Source organism: Stenella coeruleoalba (genome assembly GCF_951394435.1).
Source record: "Stenella coeruleoalba genome assembly, chromosome: 16".
Lineage (NCBI taxonomy): Eukaryota > Metazoa > Chordata > Mammalia > Artiodactyla > Delphinidae > Stenella > Stenella coeruleoalba.
In genome coordinates, this window is record NC_137162.1 from 70,299,696 (window position 1) to 70,316,358 (window position 16,663).

Here is a 16,663-nt window from a genome sequence, read left to right on the forward strand (position 1 = left end):
GATTAAGAGTATAGATAGAAACGACACAAGGTTGGTTGGGTTAGCTGGTAAGGAAGGCCTACAAAGTGGACTCAGCCACTGCAGACAGCAGAACCAGACCCAGAGCTGAAAATGCAAATGAACAGAGTCAACCAACGCTCGGCTTTAGCTGATTGTTACCATGTGGGAATTTGGGCCTGAAGATTTTCAGTGGATGCCAGAAATATGGATTTTTATGTAAAAATCAAGATTTTTTTTTCTTTTCCAAGCTACAGACATAACTTATGTAAGCTGTTTCTCAAATGTATGCCTGATGGTGGTGGTGAGAGCCAGATGACAGTGCAAAAAGAGTGACACTGACACCACTTTGCCACCATTACCAAAAATAAACAAGTCAATGATTGTGGTCTATTCTCTCGCAATTAAAAGCAAACAAACAACAAAGCAAAACTATCTTCTAAGGCATCTGTCTAGTCGAAAAAGAAGTAGATAAGTGTCAAAAGCCTTGGACTTAAATTTTATAATGTGTATAATACAAACATTAACCTCCACCTTCTTTTCATATTTTTACTTGTGGCAGACAAATATTATTTACAATACACACACAGCTTCCTGCATCCTGAGGAGAATCCAGGTAACTGGAGTGTCCAAACTGTCCTTTGCTGACAAGTGAGGGGTGTATGGACACGAGACCGAACAGCATGGAGGTGGAGAGTTGAAAGGCTCTAGCAAAAACAAGGTTGGATTGGTTGCTTGGAGGCGGTGATTGTCAGCTGGTGGCCAGGATGAGGGCCTGGGGGAGAACTGTGATGAACAATGTGAATCCCACCTTCCCAATCCCAACCAAACTTCTCTCTCTCTTAGGAGACCATTAGTAAACTTTCCAAGTCTTGTTAATGGGGTGGCTTTTTCAGGGAAGTAGAAGGCGAGAGTGCAGAGGAGTTATGAGAACACAGGCTGATTGTCAGAACCAATTATTTCTGGGTTACATAGCTTCTCTTTCTGGGATATAAGTGCTAGGTCCCCAAATTACTAATAAAATGACAGTAAAGTAATTTAAAATTTTGGAAGACACTATAAACACCAACTTGTAATTTGTTTAGTCTAGATTCTTTTCTATGTGTAGGAATTAGAAAAGCATAAAACTATATAACAATTAAAATCTGGTTTAATGAATGACAATTAGTCCAATTCTCATGGCCTCCTTCCAGATCCTGTTTTATGTCTGTCAGATACATAGAATTATTACTGGATAACTAGGCTTTCCTGTATCATTCTAAGTGGAGTTCAATTATTACTGAACATTTCTTTTTCTTTTTTTAAAATTTCTTTTTTAATTTATTTATTTTTGGCTGCGTTGGGTCTTCATTGCTGTGCGCAGGCTTTCTCTATTTGCGGCGAGCAGGGGCTACTCGGTTGCGGTGCACGTGCTTCTCATTGTGGTGGCTTCTCTTGTTGCAGAGCACGGGCTCTAGGCACACCGGCTTCAGCAATTGTGGCTCTCAGGCTCTAGAGCTCAGGCTCAGTAGTTGTGGCGCACGGACTTAGTTGCTCTGTGGCATGAGGGATCTTCCCGGACCAGGGACTGAACCTGTGTCCCCTGAATTGGCAGGTGGATTCTTAACCACTGCGCCACCAGGGAAGTCCCTATTTCTTTTTCTATGATAAACTTCTTTTGAAAATAGTAAGAGTAATTTCAGAAATGAAAAATCTGTTGGATAAAAGCAATTAAGAAATGAATGAATTAAAATCTGAATCATTTTATTAATAAAACGGTATTAATTAGAAATGCAGAGAAAAAATTTAGATGATTCTAATTCTAGATGTGATTATACTTATCAAGCACAAAAATAAATTTATATTACTATTTCCTTATGTTAAAATATAACTGACTCTTTAAAACTGTTTTTCTATGTCTAATGTCTTTCTACAGATAATGGCTTTAAAAATTAGGAAAGTTATCATTTCACTTATCTAACTGAAATGTTTGCCCTTTTAAAAATCACATTTAGTGATATGATTAAAATATGAAAGACTAAACCAATTAAATACTAAGGGCTGTTAGAAATAAAATTTATCCTTAAAAATTTAGGGTAATGAAAGAACATACTATACTTATAATTAGCTGGAAGATTTAGATTGGTACCTCATAACTGCCATTTACTACCTAGGTAATCTGAGTTTCATTTTCCTTATCTGTGAATGAGAATAATACCAATTCTCAAAATAATAGTGCTATTGTGAAGATCAAATAAGGAATGCATGGGAAACTCCTGGTAAACTGAAAAGATACATATACATTACATGTATATAGTGCTTTCTAGAATTTAGCCCAAAGCCAGGCACATCTCACGTGGTCAGGAGGATGGGCTCTCGCTCTCTGGGTTCAGATTTAACCTCTCTGAATCTCATATATTCTTCTCATTTTTAAAATGAGGAGAATAATGGAACTATCTTATAAGACTGTGCATGAATTAAGTGTAAAAGTATTTGGAAAGCAAATGGCACTGTGAGTGACACAAGTTAATCCTGTATAAATGTTAATTATTATTATCATTATCATCATCATCATTCCTGTTTGGAGGAAAAACAATTCAACTTCATAGAACTAAAAAGCATTCTATGGTTATTTACTACATTCATGTTATATAGAGGACAATCAATCTTGGCCCATCGACCTAGATAGAGGCCAAATACCCAGTCTAATACTCTACATCCTGTCCTTGGTCAGGCCCTGGAAAAACTGAAACTCAAAACGTATATTATTAAGGGACTTCCCTGGCGGTCCAGTGGTTAAGACTTCGCCTTCCAATGCAGGGGGTGCAGGTTCGATCCCTGATCAGGGAGCTAAGATCCCACACGCCTGGAGGCCAAAAAATCAAAACATAAAACAGAAAGCAATATTGTAACAAACTCAATAAAGACTTTAAAAATGGTCCACATCAAAAAAAAATCTTAAAAAAAATACACATATACTGTTAAGATAACTGTACAAATTCTACGTTCCATAATCTTTTAGTTTGATCTACTTTGATTCCAGGTGGTTGTCTGCAGAATATCTTGTGGATAATGTAGCACAATCTGAGACAAGGGATAGATCACAAACCGAGTCAGTATAAAGTAACAGTCCCCACACTAGAATTTTATTAGTAACCGTCGGCCACACTACAGCTCACAGCACAAACTGTGCTCTTCGGTGCTTTTTCTCTGAAGATGTTGCCGGATGGGATGGGAGTACTCACTATGTGCTCAGGACTCCACCACCTCTTAGTTTAAGTATAAACATACTTCATCTCCTTCCCTGGCACACTTGGCTAAGATTACATTCTTTCCTGATGGTAACTATAACCTTGTTAGCTTGAAAGGTTTGAGAGGATTTTTTTTTTTTTCTGCCAGAAGGAAAACTAGATCCCTTGCTTTTTTCCGGTTAGGTTTTACATACGTACTTTCGCTCTCTCATAGTTTATGAGTACTTGGATGGATCGTGCTCAAGTTTTAAAAATTCATTTTTGAACTGATATCAACAATATAAAGTTTCACATAAAAGAAATATTCATAAGTTATGTTATGGAAAACGTTTAAAATGGAAATCTCTTGTCAAACTTGTAATGTGAGATCCATGAAATTTTTCTACTTTCCTTTATTCTGTTTCTAGTTTGTGAATTCTCAGCTCAGAGGTTGCAAAGCTTAAGACTGTTCATGTCATGTATTTCTTTTTACAATTTAATTCATAGATGACATATTCACATGGTTCAAAAAATATATGTGAAGATGTATTGTGAGAAGCCTTCCTCCAGTCCTGTTGTCCATGTGCCCAGTTCCTACACCCTTTGCACAGAAAATTTTATTAGCTTTTTCTGTATTCTTCCAGCATTTCTTTGTATATATAACAAATAAAGACATAGATAAATACTAATCCTGTCTGTTTTATAAACAAAAGAATACAATTCTGCACCTTACTCTACTCAGTAACAACATATGATACCTAGAAAACCTTCCTCATTCTTTCCTTTTTTACTGCTGCACAGTATTCCAATTTAGGGATAGGCTACTCCCTACAGGTAAAGTTTTAATTTTGGAGTAGTTTTAGATTTACAGAAAACTTTCAAGAATATCACAGAGACTCCCCATATACCTCATACACAGTTTCCCCCATTGTTAATATAGCTATGGTACATTTGACACACCTAATGAGCAAATAGTGATATATTATTATTTAAGTTCACCCTTTGGACTTCTTTAGTTTTTTTTTTTTTTTTTTTTTTGTGGTACGCGGGCCTCTCACTGCTGTGGCCTCTCCCGTTGCAGAGCACAGGCTCCGGACGCGCAGGCTCAGCAGCCATGGCTCACGGGCCCAGCCGCTCCGCGGCATGTGGGATCTTCCCGGACCGGGGCACGAACCCGTGTCCCCTGCATCGGCAGGCAGAATCTCAACCACTGTGCCACCAGGGAAGTCCCCCTTTAGTTTTGATTAAAGCCTTTTTTTCTGTCCCAGGATCCCCTCCAGGACACATTACATTTAGTCGTCACGTCTCCTTAGACAGTACAGTTTCTCAGATTTTCCTTGTTTTTTTTTTTTTTTTTTTTTTTTACAGTACTCGGGCCTCTCACCGCTGTGGCCTCTCCCGCTGCGGAGCACAGGCTCCGGACACGCAGGCTCAGCGGCCATGGCTCACAGGCCCAGCCGTTCCGCGGCATGTGGGATCTTCCTGGACCGGGGCACGAACCCGTGTCCCCTGCATTGGCAGGCGGACTCTCAACCACTGCGCCACCAGGGAAGCCCTTTCCTTGTTTTTAAAGGCTTTGACAGTTTTGAGAAGTACTGGTCAGATATTTTGTCGTATGTTCTTAAATTTGGGTTTATCTGATACTTCTGTCATGATTAGACAGGGGTTAAATGTTTTGGACAGGAAGACTACAGTGCCATTCTCATCACATTATATCTAGGGTATTGCTATTTAACCTGGCTCATCACTAGTGGTGTTAGCCTTAGTCACCTGGCTGAGGTTGTATCTGTCAGGCTTCTCTACTATAAAGTTACTATTTTTCCCCCTTTCCATACTGTCCGCTTTGGAAGGAGGTTTGCAGCCCTCACTTAAGGGGTGGCGAATGGTGTTCAACTTGTTGTGGGTGAAGTATCTGCATAAATTATTGGGAATTTTACATGGGAGATTTGTCTCTTTTACCCCAGTTAATTATTTATTCAGTCATTAATTTCCATCAGTATGGATTCATGGATGTTAATTTTATACTTTGGATTATAATTCAATACTATGTTATTTCATTCAAATTATTTTAACTGGGCACTGGGAGCTTTTTCAGTTGGCTTCTCTAATTCTTTGACATACCCCCATCATTCTTGACAAACCCCCATCAGTGTTTTTTGGCACTTTCTTTTGGCCACTACAAGAAACTCCCAGGCTCACCTTTTATGTTCCCTGCTCTAGGTCTACAATCAGCCATTTTTCTAAAGAGTCCTGGTTCCTTTTCTTGGAGAATGAAATTATAATCCAAGAACTGGGTCCTGGGTGGTATGCTCACTGCCACTGGATGTCATTGCTTTTTGGCCCTCTTTGTGAACAGATCTAAGAAGTATGTGTACATACGTGTTTACACTTAACTATACAACTATTCATCTGTATATCTATTAAGTTAAACAAGAATTCACACTGATGTTTTCAGTTTATGTGTCTAATCTTTTGCTTTTTCAAACATTACTGCAAGTAATGACTTTACATACATGTCAGGTTACACGTGTGCCAGTGGATATATAGGATAAATTCCCAAAAGTTGGATTGCTAGGAAGAGACAATACATTTGTCAAAGAGACAATACATTTGTAAATTTGATAGACAGCTGCTAACCCACATTCCACAAGGGGTTTTTACTTCCATTAAACATATAGAGAATACTTGTTTTCTTACAGCTTTAACAGCTGAGAATGCTACCAACATTTCACAGTTTTGTCAATTTGATATATGACAAATGACATTTCTGTATAGTTTTAATTAACATTTTTCTTATTATCCTTAAGGATGAACTGTTCATTTGTTTAAGAATCATTTGTATTTCTTTAGTCATATCCTTGGCATACTCTTCTATTGCACTATTGGTCTTTTTCTTCTTGCTTCTGCATGCTCTTTTTATATTACAGAACGTAATTGTTTGTTGATGTCTGAGATGCAATGTTTTTCCCAGTTTCTAATTCTTATTTTATTTTGATTCTGGTATTTTTTCATTGCAGACTTCTGGCTTTCATATGTCAAATTTAACTATCTTTGTCTTTACGGCTTCAGAATTTTGAAGCCTAATTATAAAGGTCTTCCCCATCCAAGGCTATAAATAAATTAACCCATGTTTTTCTCTAACATTTTTATGGCTCCACTTATTTTACATTTAAGGGTTTGATCCATTTGGATGTATTCTGGTTTATAAACAAAGACAGGTTTGAATCCAATTTCATTTTATTTTTTTCTTGGTGGATACCCAGTTGTCCCAGTATTATTTATTGAATAATTATCTTTTCACCACAGATTTGAAATGCCATTTTACCAAATACTGAATTCCAGTGACTGGGTCAACTGCTTAGCTTTCTGTTGTGTTCCTTTGGTCTATTTAGTGATTCACCACTGTGTCCAAATACTTGAGATTTTGTAACACTACTACTAGTACTACTACTACTAAGATACGCTAAAGCTTGTTACACTTTTAAAAGACAGTTTTTCTGGCTATTTCTATTTTTTTATTTTCCACATTTTTTTTGTTAGAATCACCTTGCCTAGGAACCCACCTCTAGGCTAAAACATTAACAAAAAACTGTTGGCATTTTTATTGGCATATTCATATTATAAATTAACTTGGTGAGATTTAGCATTTTTATGATGTTAGGTCTTTCAAAGAACATTGTAAGTTTTTTCCAAATGTTAAAAACTTCCGGGCTTCCCTGGTGGCGCAGTGCTTGAGAGTCCGCCTGCCGATGCGGGGGACGCGGGTTTGTGCCCCGGTCCGGGAGGATCCCACGTGCCATGGAGCGGCTGGGCCCGTGAGCCATGGCCGCTGAGCCTGCGCGTCCGGAGCCTGTGCTCCGCAATGGGAGAGGCAACAGTGAGAGGCCCGCGTACCGCAAAAAAACCAAACCAAAACAAAACAAAAAAACTTCCTTTGTGGCTTTAAAATTCTTTGAAGTCTTCTTCATATAGGGCTTGCACATTACTTTTTTAAAAGTTTATTCTGCATAGTTTCTATTTCTTGTTAGAGCATATATATTTTCTTTCACTAAATCTTTTATCTTTGTTTTCATACATAAATATTATTAAAAATTATACAGTGAAATTGACTTTTCCTTTTGGTGTACAGTTCTATGAACTTAAACCCTTGTAAAGATCATGTAACCACCACTACAATTGTGATACAGAACAGTTACATCATCTCAAAAAACTCCCTCATGCTATCCTTTTATGTACTCTTCTCACCCCAGCCTCTGGCAAACACTGATTTGTTCTCCACTGCTATAGTTGTGTCTTGTTGAGGATTTCCCATAAATGTAATGATACAGTATACAATCTTTTGAGACTGACTTCAACTCAGTATGATGCTACTGAGACGGATCCAAATTGTCGTATCATGGTTCAATCTCTTTTATTGCTGAGTAGTGCTCCATCGTATGGATATACCATAGTTTGTTCACCTGTTCATCTATTGATAGACATTCAGTTTTGAGCACTTATGAATAGAGCTGCTAGACAACATTTGTGCACAGGCTTTTGGGTGAACGTGTGTGTTTCTTTCTTTAGAGTAATGCCTAGGAGTGGGATGGATGGGATATAATTTTATAAGATGCTGCCAACTATTGTCCAGAGTGGCTGTGCCACTTTGCATTTCCACAAGCAAAGCATAAGAGTTCTAGGTGCTCTGTGTCTTTGTCAGCATTTGGTATTGCCAGTATTTTTTAGTTTAGCCATTCTAATAGTTGTGTAGTGGTTTCATAGTGGTGTTTTTCTTTTCTTTGAACATCTTTCTTTTTTTATTTTTTATACAGAAGCTTCTTATTAGTTATCTATTTTATACATATTAGTCATAGTGGTTTTATTTTATATTTCCCTAATGACAAATGATGTTGAACAACTTTTAAGGAGTTTATTTGCTATCCTTATATCTTCTTTGGTGAAGCGTTTGTTCAAATTCTTTGCCCATTTTTAAAATAAGATAAACTTTATTTTGGGAAAGATTTATATTTACAGAAAAATTACAAAAATAGTATTGAGAATTCCTGCACACTCCACACAGTTTCTCTTATTTTTAACATCTAACATTATCATGGTACCTTTATTTATGACTAATAAACCAATTTTATATATTACAATTAACTAAAGCCCATATTTTATTCAATTTCCTTAATTTTTACTAAGTGTCCTTTTTCTGTTCCAGGATCACATCCAGGATACCACATTACACTTGGTAGTCATGTCTCCTGAGGTTCCCCTAGATTGATAGTTTCTCTGACTTTTCTTGTTTTTGATAACCTTATCAGTTTGAAAAGGACTGGTCAAATATTTTGTACAACGTTCCTCAATTTGGGTTTGTCTGATGGTTAAACATAAGTTATGGGTTTTCATGGCTTTGTCCATTTTTAATAGGGTTGTTTGTTTTCTTATTGTTGAGTTTTGAGAGTTCTTTATATATTACAAGTCCTTTTTCAGATATGTGATTTGCAAATATATTTTTCCCTGTCTGTAGTTTGTCTTTTCATTCTTTTAACAATGACGTTCATAAAACAAAAATTTTAAAATTTGATGAAATCCAATTTTTTTTATGGGTCATGTTTTGGGGTTCACTTCTAACAACTTCTTGATAACCCAAGGTCATCAAGATTTTCTCCTATGTTTTCTTCTAAAAGATTTATAGTTTTATATTTTAAATGTATATCTGAGCCATTTAGATTTAATTGTATCAAGTGAAAGTTCAGGTTGAAGTGTATTTTTTTCAAAATAGATGAGCAGTTGTTCCAACAACATTTATTGAAAAGGCTACCTGGTTCCACTGAATTGCTTTTGCATATTTATAAAAAAATCAGATGACCATTTTTGTGTGAGTCTATTTCTGAATTCTGTCTTCTGTTCCATCAATTTATGTGTTCATCTCTTCACTAATTCCACACTGACTTCATTACTGTAACTTTATAGTAATTCTTAAATTGAGTGGTAAGACAGATGCAGGTTTACTCTTATTTTTCAAAAAATTTTTAGCTGTTTTAGGTCCTTAGCGTTTCCATATAAATTTAAAAAATCAAGAGTAAATGAGTATGTCTAGAAATAATCCTGCTGGGATTTGGATTGATACTGCATTAAATCTACAGATCAATTTAGAAAACATCTTTTTTTTTTTTTTTTTATGCGGTACGCAGGCCTCTCACTGTTGTGGCCTCTCCTGTTGTGGAGCACAGGCTCCGGACGCGCAGGATCAGCAGCCATGGCTCACAGGCCCAGCCGCTCCACAGCATGTGGGATCTTCCCGAACCGGGGCACGAACCCGTGTCCCCTGAATCAGCAGGCAGACTCTCAACCACTGTGCCAACAGGGAAGCCCTAGAAGACATCTTTACCATGTGGAGACTTCTAATCCAAGGATACAGTATGTTTTTTCATTTGTTTAGGTTTTATTTCTTTTATCATCATTTTAGCATACAGATTGCGTACATTTTGTTAGATTTATACTCAAGTACTTCTATTATTTTTTGAGTTATTGTAAATGATATTATCTGTTAAAATTTTGGTAACCAATGTACATTGCTAGCATACTGAAATACAACTGACTTGTGTGTTTTGACCTTATTCCTGCAAATTTGCTAAACTCATTAGTTCTAGGAATTGTTTTGATTCTGTGTAATTTTGTATATAGAGCAACATTTCATCTAAGAACAGAGACTGCTTGATTCCTTCCTTTCCAATCTGCATGTATCTTATTTCTTTTTCTCACCATACTGCACTTATTGCCAAGACTCCTATTCTTATGTTGAATAGGAGTGGTAAGAGAAGACATTCTTACCTTGACCCTGATCTTATGGGGAAAGAATCTGGTCTTTCTACCACTAAGTATGATGGTGGCTTTTTTGTAGATGTCTTTTATGAGGTTGACAAATATCACTTCTTTTCTTAATTTTCTGACTTTAAAAACATACTGAATGGATGTTGTATTTAGTCAAATGCTTTCTCTGCATGTATTTACATGATCATGTGTTTTTTTCTTCTTTCAACTATTTACATTGATCAGATTTTCAATACTGAACCAGAACTGAATTTCTGGGATAAAGCCCAACTGGTCATGCATATTATTCTTTTTATAAATTGCCTGATTCATTTTGATGACATTTTGTTGGGAATGTTTTTTATGTTCATTAGGGATATTGCTCTGTAATTTCTTCTCCTTCTCCTATCCCTACTACGCCACCTTTCCTCTACTTTTTCTTTTCCTTCTCTTTCTTCTCCCTCTCCCTCACCTCTCCTCTTCTCTCTTTCTCTTTGTCAGGTTTTGGTATGAAGATAATTTTAGCCTCATAAAATGAGTTAGGAAGAGTTCTTTCCTCCACTATTTCTGGAAGAGGTTATGTATAATTGGTGGTATTTCTTCATTAAATGTTTAATAGAATTTTCCATTGAAAACATCTGGGACTGAAGAAGTTTTTCCAAAAGTTTTTAGCAACTAACTCAATTTCTTAAATCATTATGGGAATATCAGGTTGTCTATTTCATCTTGGGTGAGTTTTGTTAGTTTGTGGTTTTTGAGAATTGGTCAGTTCCTTTTTGTTTTCTAATGTATGTATATAATTAACATTCTCTTAATTTCTGTAAATGTCTGCAGGATCTTTAGTGATACCCTTTTTTTATATCTGATAATGATAACCTGTGCCTTCTATCTTTTTTCTTAGTTTTGCTTCTTATCAATTTTATTGATCGTTTCAAAGATCCTGATTTTTGTTTCATTGATTTTTCTCCATTGGTTTTCCGTTTTCAATTTCATTGATTTCTGTTTGTTATTTCTTTCTTTTCTGCTTGATCCATGTTCTTTTTTTCTGGCTTCCTAAAGTTTAAGCTTATTCATTTTAGACTGTATTCTTTTCTAATATAAGCATTTACTGATAGAAACTTCCCTCTTATCATCGGCTCAACTGCATCACACAAATTTTCATGTTTTATTATCATTCACTTAAAAATCTTTTCTAATATCTGTTGAGACTTTCTCTTTGACTCATGGACTGTTAAGAACTGTGCTGTTTAATATCCAAGTGTTCAGAGATTTCCTGACATATTTCTATTGTTAATTTCTTGCTTAATTCCATTATGGTCAGAAAATATATTTGTATAATTTCAATTACTTTATTTTATTTACTTATTTATTTTTAAACATCTTTATTGCAGTATTATAACTGCTTTACATTGGTGTGTTAGTTTCTGCTTTATAACAAAGTGAATCAGTTATACATATACATATGTCCCCATATCTCTTTCCTCTTGCATCTTCCTCCCTCCCACCCTCCCTATCCCACCCCTCTAGATGGTCACAAAGCACTGAGCTGATCTCCCTGTGCTATGTGGCTGCTTCCCACTAGCTATCTATTTTACGTTTGGTAGTGTATATATGTCCATGCCACTCTCTCACTTTGTCCCAGCTTACCCTTCCCTCTCCCCATATCCTCAAGTCCATTCTCTTGTAGGTCTGTCTTTATTTCCGTCTTGCCCCTAGGTTCTTCGTGAACATTTTTTTTTATAAGATTCCATATATATATGTGTTAGCATACAGTATTTGTTTTCCTCTTTGTAACTTGCTTCACTCCTACCTAAGGAGACAAAAGACCTGTATGCAGAAAATTATAAGACACTGATGAAAGAAATTAAAGATGATACAAATAGATGGAGAGATATACCATGTTCTTGGATTGGAAGAATCAACATTGTGAAAATGACTCTACTACCCAAAGCAATCTACAGATTCAATGCAATCCCTATCAAACTACCACTGGCATTTTTTTCACAGAACTAGAACAAAAAATTTCACAGTTTGTATGGAAACACAGAAGACCCCAAATAGCCAAAGCAATCTTGAGAAAGAAAAACGGAGCTGGAGGAATCAGGCTCCCTGACTTCAGACTATACTACAAAGCTACAGTAATCAAGACAGCATGGTACTGGCACAAAAACAGAAATAGAGGTAAATGAAACAGGATAGAAAGCCCAGAGATAAACCCACACACATATGGTCACATTATCTTTGATAAAGGAGGCAAGAATATACAGTGGAGAAAAGACAGCCTCTTCAATAAGTGGTGCTGGGAAAACTGGACAGCTACATGTAAAAGAATGAAATTAGAACACTCCCTAACACCATACACAAAAATAAACTCAAAATGGATTAAAGACCTAAATGTAAGGCCAGACACTATAAAACTCTTAGAGGAAAACATAGGCAGAACACTCTATGACATAAATCACAGCGAGATCCTTTTTGACCCACCTCCTAGAGAAATGGAAATAAAACCAAAAATAAACAGATGGGACATAATGAAACTTAAAAGCTTTTGCACAGCAAAGGAAACCATAAACAAGACCAAAAGACAACCCTCAGAATGGGAGAAAATATTTGCAAATGAAGCAACTGACAAAGGATTAATCTCCAAAATTTACAAGCAGCTCATGCAGCTCAATATCAAAAAAGCAAACAACCCAATCCAAAAATGGGCAGAAGACCTAAATAGACATTTCTCCAAAGAAGATATACAGATTGTCAACAAACACATGAAAGAATGCTCAACATCATTAATCATTAGAGAAATGCAAATCAAAACTACAGTGATGTATCACCTCACACCAATCAGAATGGCCATCATCAAAAAACCTACAAACAATAAATGCTGGAGAGGGTGTAGAGAAAAGGGAACCCTCTTGCACTGTTGGTGGGAATGTAAATTCATACAGCCACTATGGAGAATAGTATGGAGGTTCCTTAAAAAACTAAAAATAGAACCACCATATGACCCAGCAATCCCACTACTGGGCATATACCCTGAGAAAACCATAATTCAAAAAGAGTCATGTACCAAAATGTTCATTGCAGCGCTATTTACAATAGCCAGGACATGGAAGCAACTTAAGTGTCCATCAACAGATGAATGGATAAAGAAGATGTGGCACATATATACAATGGAGTATTACTCAGCCATAAAAAGAAATGAAATTGAGTTATTTGTAGTGAGGTGGAGGGACCTAGAGTCTGTCATACAGAGTGAAGTAAGTCAATTATTTTAAATTTAAGGTTGTTTTATGACCCAGGATACAGTCTACCTTGGTGAATGTTCCATACACACTTGAAAAGAATAACTATTCTATTGTTTGGGGGTGTACTGTTCTCTGAATGTCAATTAGATCCAGTCAGTTGATGTTGTTTTTCTTTTGGTTTACCCTGTTTGTGGCCAAGTCAGCATCGTGAATTTATAGGCTTATGTTTTTTGCTAAATTTGGGAAGTTTTCATCCACTGCTTCTTCAAATGTTTGTTTAGCACTGTAGTCTTTCTCCTTTTGGGACTCTGATGATATGTATATTAGAACTTCCATTGTGCCACAGGTCCCTGAGGTTTTGTTCATTTGCTTGCCAGTCTTTTTTTCTCTGTATTGTGCAGATTGGATAATTTCTATTGCTCTATCTTCAAGTTCACTGATTTCTCCATTCTGCTATTGATTCCATCCAGCGAGATTTAAATTTTGGTCACCGTATAATTTGGTTCTAAAATTTTAATGTTTCTTCTTTATACCTTCCATTTCTTTCATGATTCTTTATATTTTAACATTTGTTTCAACAATATGCATAACTTTTCATTTAAGTTCTTTTATAATAGCTATTTTGAAGTCTTTGCCGTATAATCTCCATATCTACTTCATCTTATTGTTGGCAATAATAATATTATTATTTTCCATGCAAGTTGATATTGACATTGTTCTCTGCCCAGTAATTTCGGCAACAGTGTTAAAAGAATATGTTTCGAGACATATAGTACTCAAAGATTCTACAAATATTTGTGTATGAGGAAAAAAACAGCCAAAGTCTGTCTTTTTGATGATATACTAAGAATTCTTTTTTGGAAGGTTGTAGTTCAACAACTGAAACTGAAACAATGTTATATTATTTATCAGGTCTCTTAATAAAATATGTATTTTTAATTGTAATACTGGAAAAGACTGAATTCTCAGGACTAACTACCTGAGACTTCAGTTTTTGTGTTTTTTTTTTTTTTTTTTGTGGTACGCGGGCCTCTCACTGTTGTGGCCTCTTCCGTTGTGGAGCACAGGCTCCGGACGTGCAGGCTCAGCGGCCATGGCTCACGGGCCTAGCCGCTCCGCGGTATGTGGGATCTTCCTGGACAGGGGCACGAACCTGTGTCCCCTGCATCGGCAGGCGGACTCTCAACCACTGCGCCACCAGGGAAGCCCTTGTGTTAGTTTTATGCTATGTTCTTATGTGCAGGGTAATTTGAAATCAGTCAGTTAATATCATACAATTTTTTTCATTATCAATTATAATTATTTTTTTCTTCTATTGGTACTGTTATTTATGTTTAACATGGCACCCATACCTAAGTAAAAGCAAAGATGAAATTCTCCTATTTGTAGAGAAGGAAAATAGTGATTTCTTCTCCTCACATACAAGAACTACCAATTCTTCCCTTGTTATGGGTGATGAGGAGCAGGAAGAACACGTGGGGCAGAAGTGGCTTCTCTACTAATTTTGCTAGCTCACTTAATATTTCCCCTGCATCTGTATAGTTAGAAATTGATACATAGAACAGAATAAGCTTTTTGTGACCAAAAGCCATGCATAAATTTTACTAGGATGATGGTGACAATTCTTCAGGGGTGACAAGGTCTTCTACCTGCCCAAATTTAAAAAAAAGAAACTAAAAACAAGCAAACAACCAAAAAGAAAAGAAGAGACAAAAAGGAAGGAGGGAAGGAGGAAGGAAGAAAGGAAGGAAGGAAGGAAGGAACGGAGGAAGGGAGGAAGGGAGGGAAGGAAGCTGTCTCCCATAGACACAAGCATGTCTTTCAACTGAGTCAGAAACACCTTTACGTTTATTGTGCTCAAGGTCTTTTGATTATATACTCTAAGATTGAAGTTCTAGTTCTTCTACTTCCCGGCTATGCAACTTTGTTCTCTGGACTGCTTGCTCAACTCTGAAATAGTGATTACAATACCTCCCCTGCAGGAGTTGCTCTGCATTCCATAATGTATGTTAAAGATTAGAACCAAACATACTGCCTAGTGCAGACTTGGCAATAAATAAACGATAGATTTCTTTCTTTTCCTCCTTCCAAGTAGCAATTCTGTTTATTCTCAAATAAAAGTCATCACATTTTAAATTGCTCCAAGGAAGAATTTCCAAATTTCCTGTAGTAACTCATTTCAATTTTATGTAAGAAAAAAAGTCACAAAATATAAGTGTATGTGAATAATGTCTATTTCATGGGGTTTTGATATTGACCAAAGTACCTCCTCTTAACAGTAATCCTGAGATACCCCAATAATAATTACAGGTAAGATGAGATGAAAACAGCTCAAAAAATGAAAAACTATCTAGATAAATCTGAGCTACTTGACATTTTGGGGATGGATGGCACTAATAAGATTTCAAAATGAAAGTAACATATTTGGCAAATTAATTACTATGAGAACTTTAGCCTTGTTAAGTATTATTTGAAGCTTTATAACTTAATGAAGATATGAACTATATTTTTGCTAAAAAACAATAAAATTAGGAACTTTTGCTGAAGAACATTAATTTAGATAGAAGATTTAGACAGTGGACTAAATTTTTGTTTCTTAAAAAAAGAAAAAATAATGTACTCACTTTTAAGATTATGAAGTAACATATCCAGCAAAGTCATAAATTTTGAATACTGAATAATAGAAAAGTCCATTCCTCTTGCCCACAAAAATCCAGATACATAATAATCTAGTAGACTGGCTTCCTTTAAACAGGTTTGAAGATTTCTGAAATTCAGAAACTTTTCCAGTTTCCTGTAACAAAAAGAAAAATCCAGATATTAAAATTGATTAAATAATGAACAGTTCCTTTTCTAAGTTTTGAAAACAGGTATTTTTCTTGAAAGAAAATTCTATAATGCTCATAATCTGAAAATATCCATGGTTATATCAAAAGCTGAAGTCAAAAATGGCATTCAAAAGAGAAACAGAGAGAGAGCGAGAGAGCGAGCTCTCTAATACAACCCCATTAGTATTTTATTCTGAATTATATTCTTTTGACTCCCTAAATTTACTTACTTTTCACTCTACTGATTTCTGCTACCTAATGTTGCTAAGGAAAAGTCTGAGGCCTGCCTGATAATTTTCCTCTAGGTGACTTTCTTTATCCCAGAGATGAGGTAATACATGAAGTTTTATTCTATTAAAATATTTAAATCAAAGATCAACTCTTATTAGTCTTCTTTCTCTACTTCTTCTAAATCTTTTTCTCCTCCCCTCTCTCTTCATTTTATCTTTGAAGTATAGTAACTTTTCGTTTTCCTTTTCCCTCAAATTCAATGTGTTTTTCCATGTATACAATCAAGTTTCTTTTATTTCTGACAATGGTCTGGAACTAGATTGTTAAATATTCATTCTGCTTTCTTTTTTAAAGAATT

General features: G+C 35.8%; 1 protein-coding gene across 3 annotated transcripts in view; it reads right to left on the reverse strand.

The window, feature by feature from the left end:
* The window catches only part of CABCOCO1 (ciliary associated calcium binding coiled-coil 1), a 126,673-nt gene that overhangs the window by 93,674 nt on the left and 16,336 nt on the right, over positions 1-16,663 (reverse strand). For all 3 annotated transcript variants that reach the window (XM_079900728.1, XM_079900729.1, XM_079900730.1), the window contains exon 3: positions 15,871-16,040. In XM_079900728.1, the coding sequence (XP_079756854.1) occupies positions 15,871-16,040 (170 nt within the window). The remainder of the gene's footprint in view (positions 1-15,870; positions 16,041-16,663) is intronic.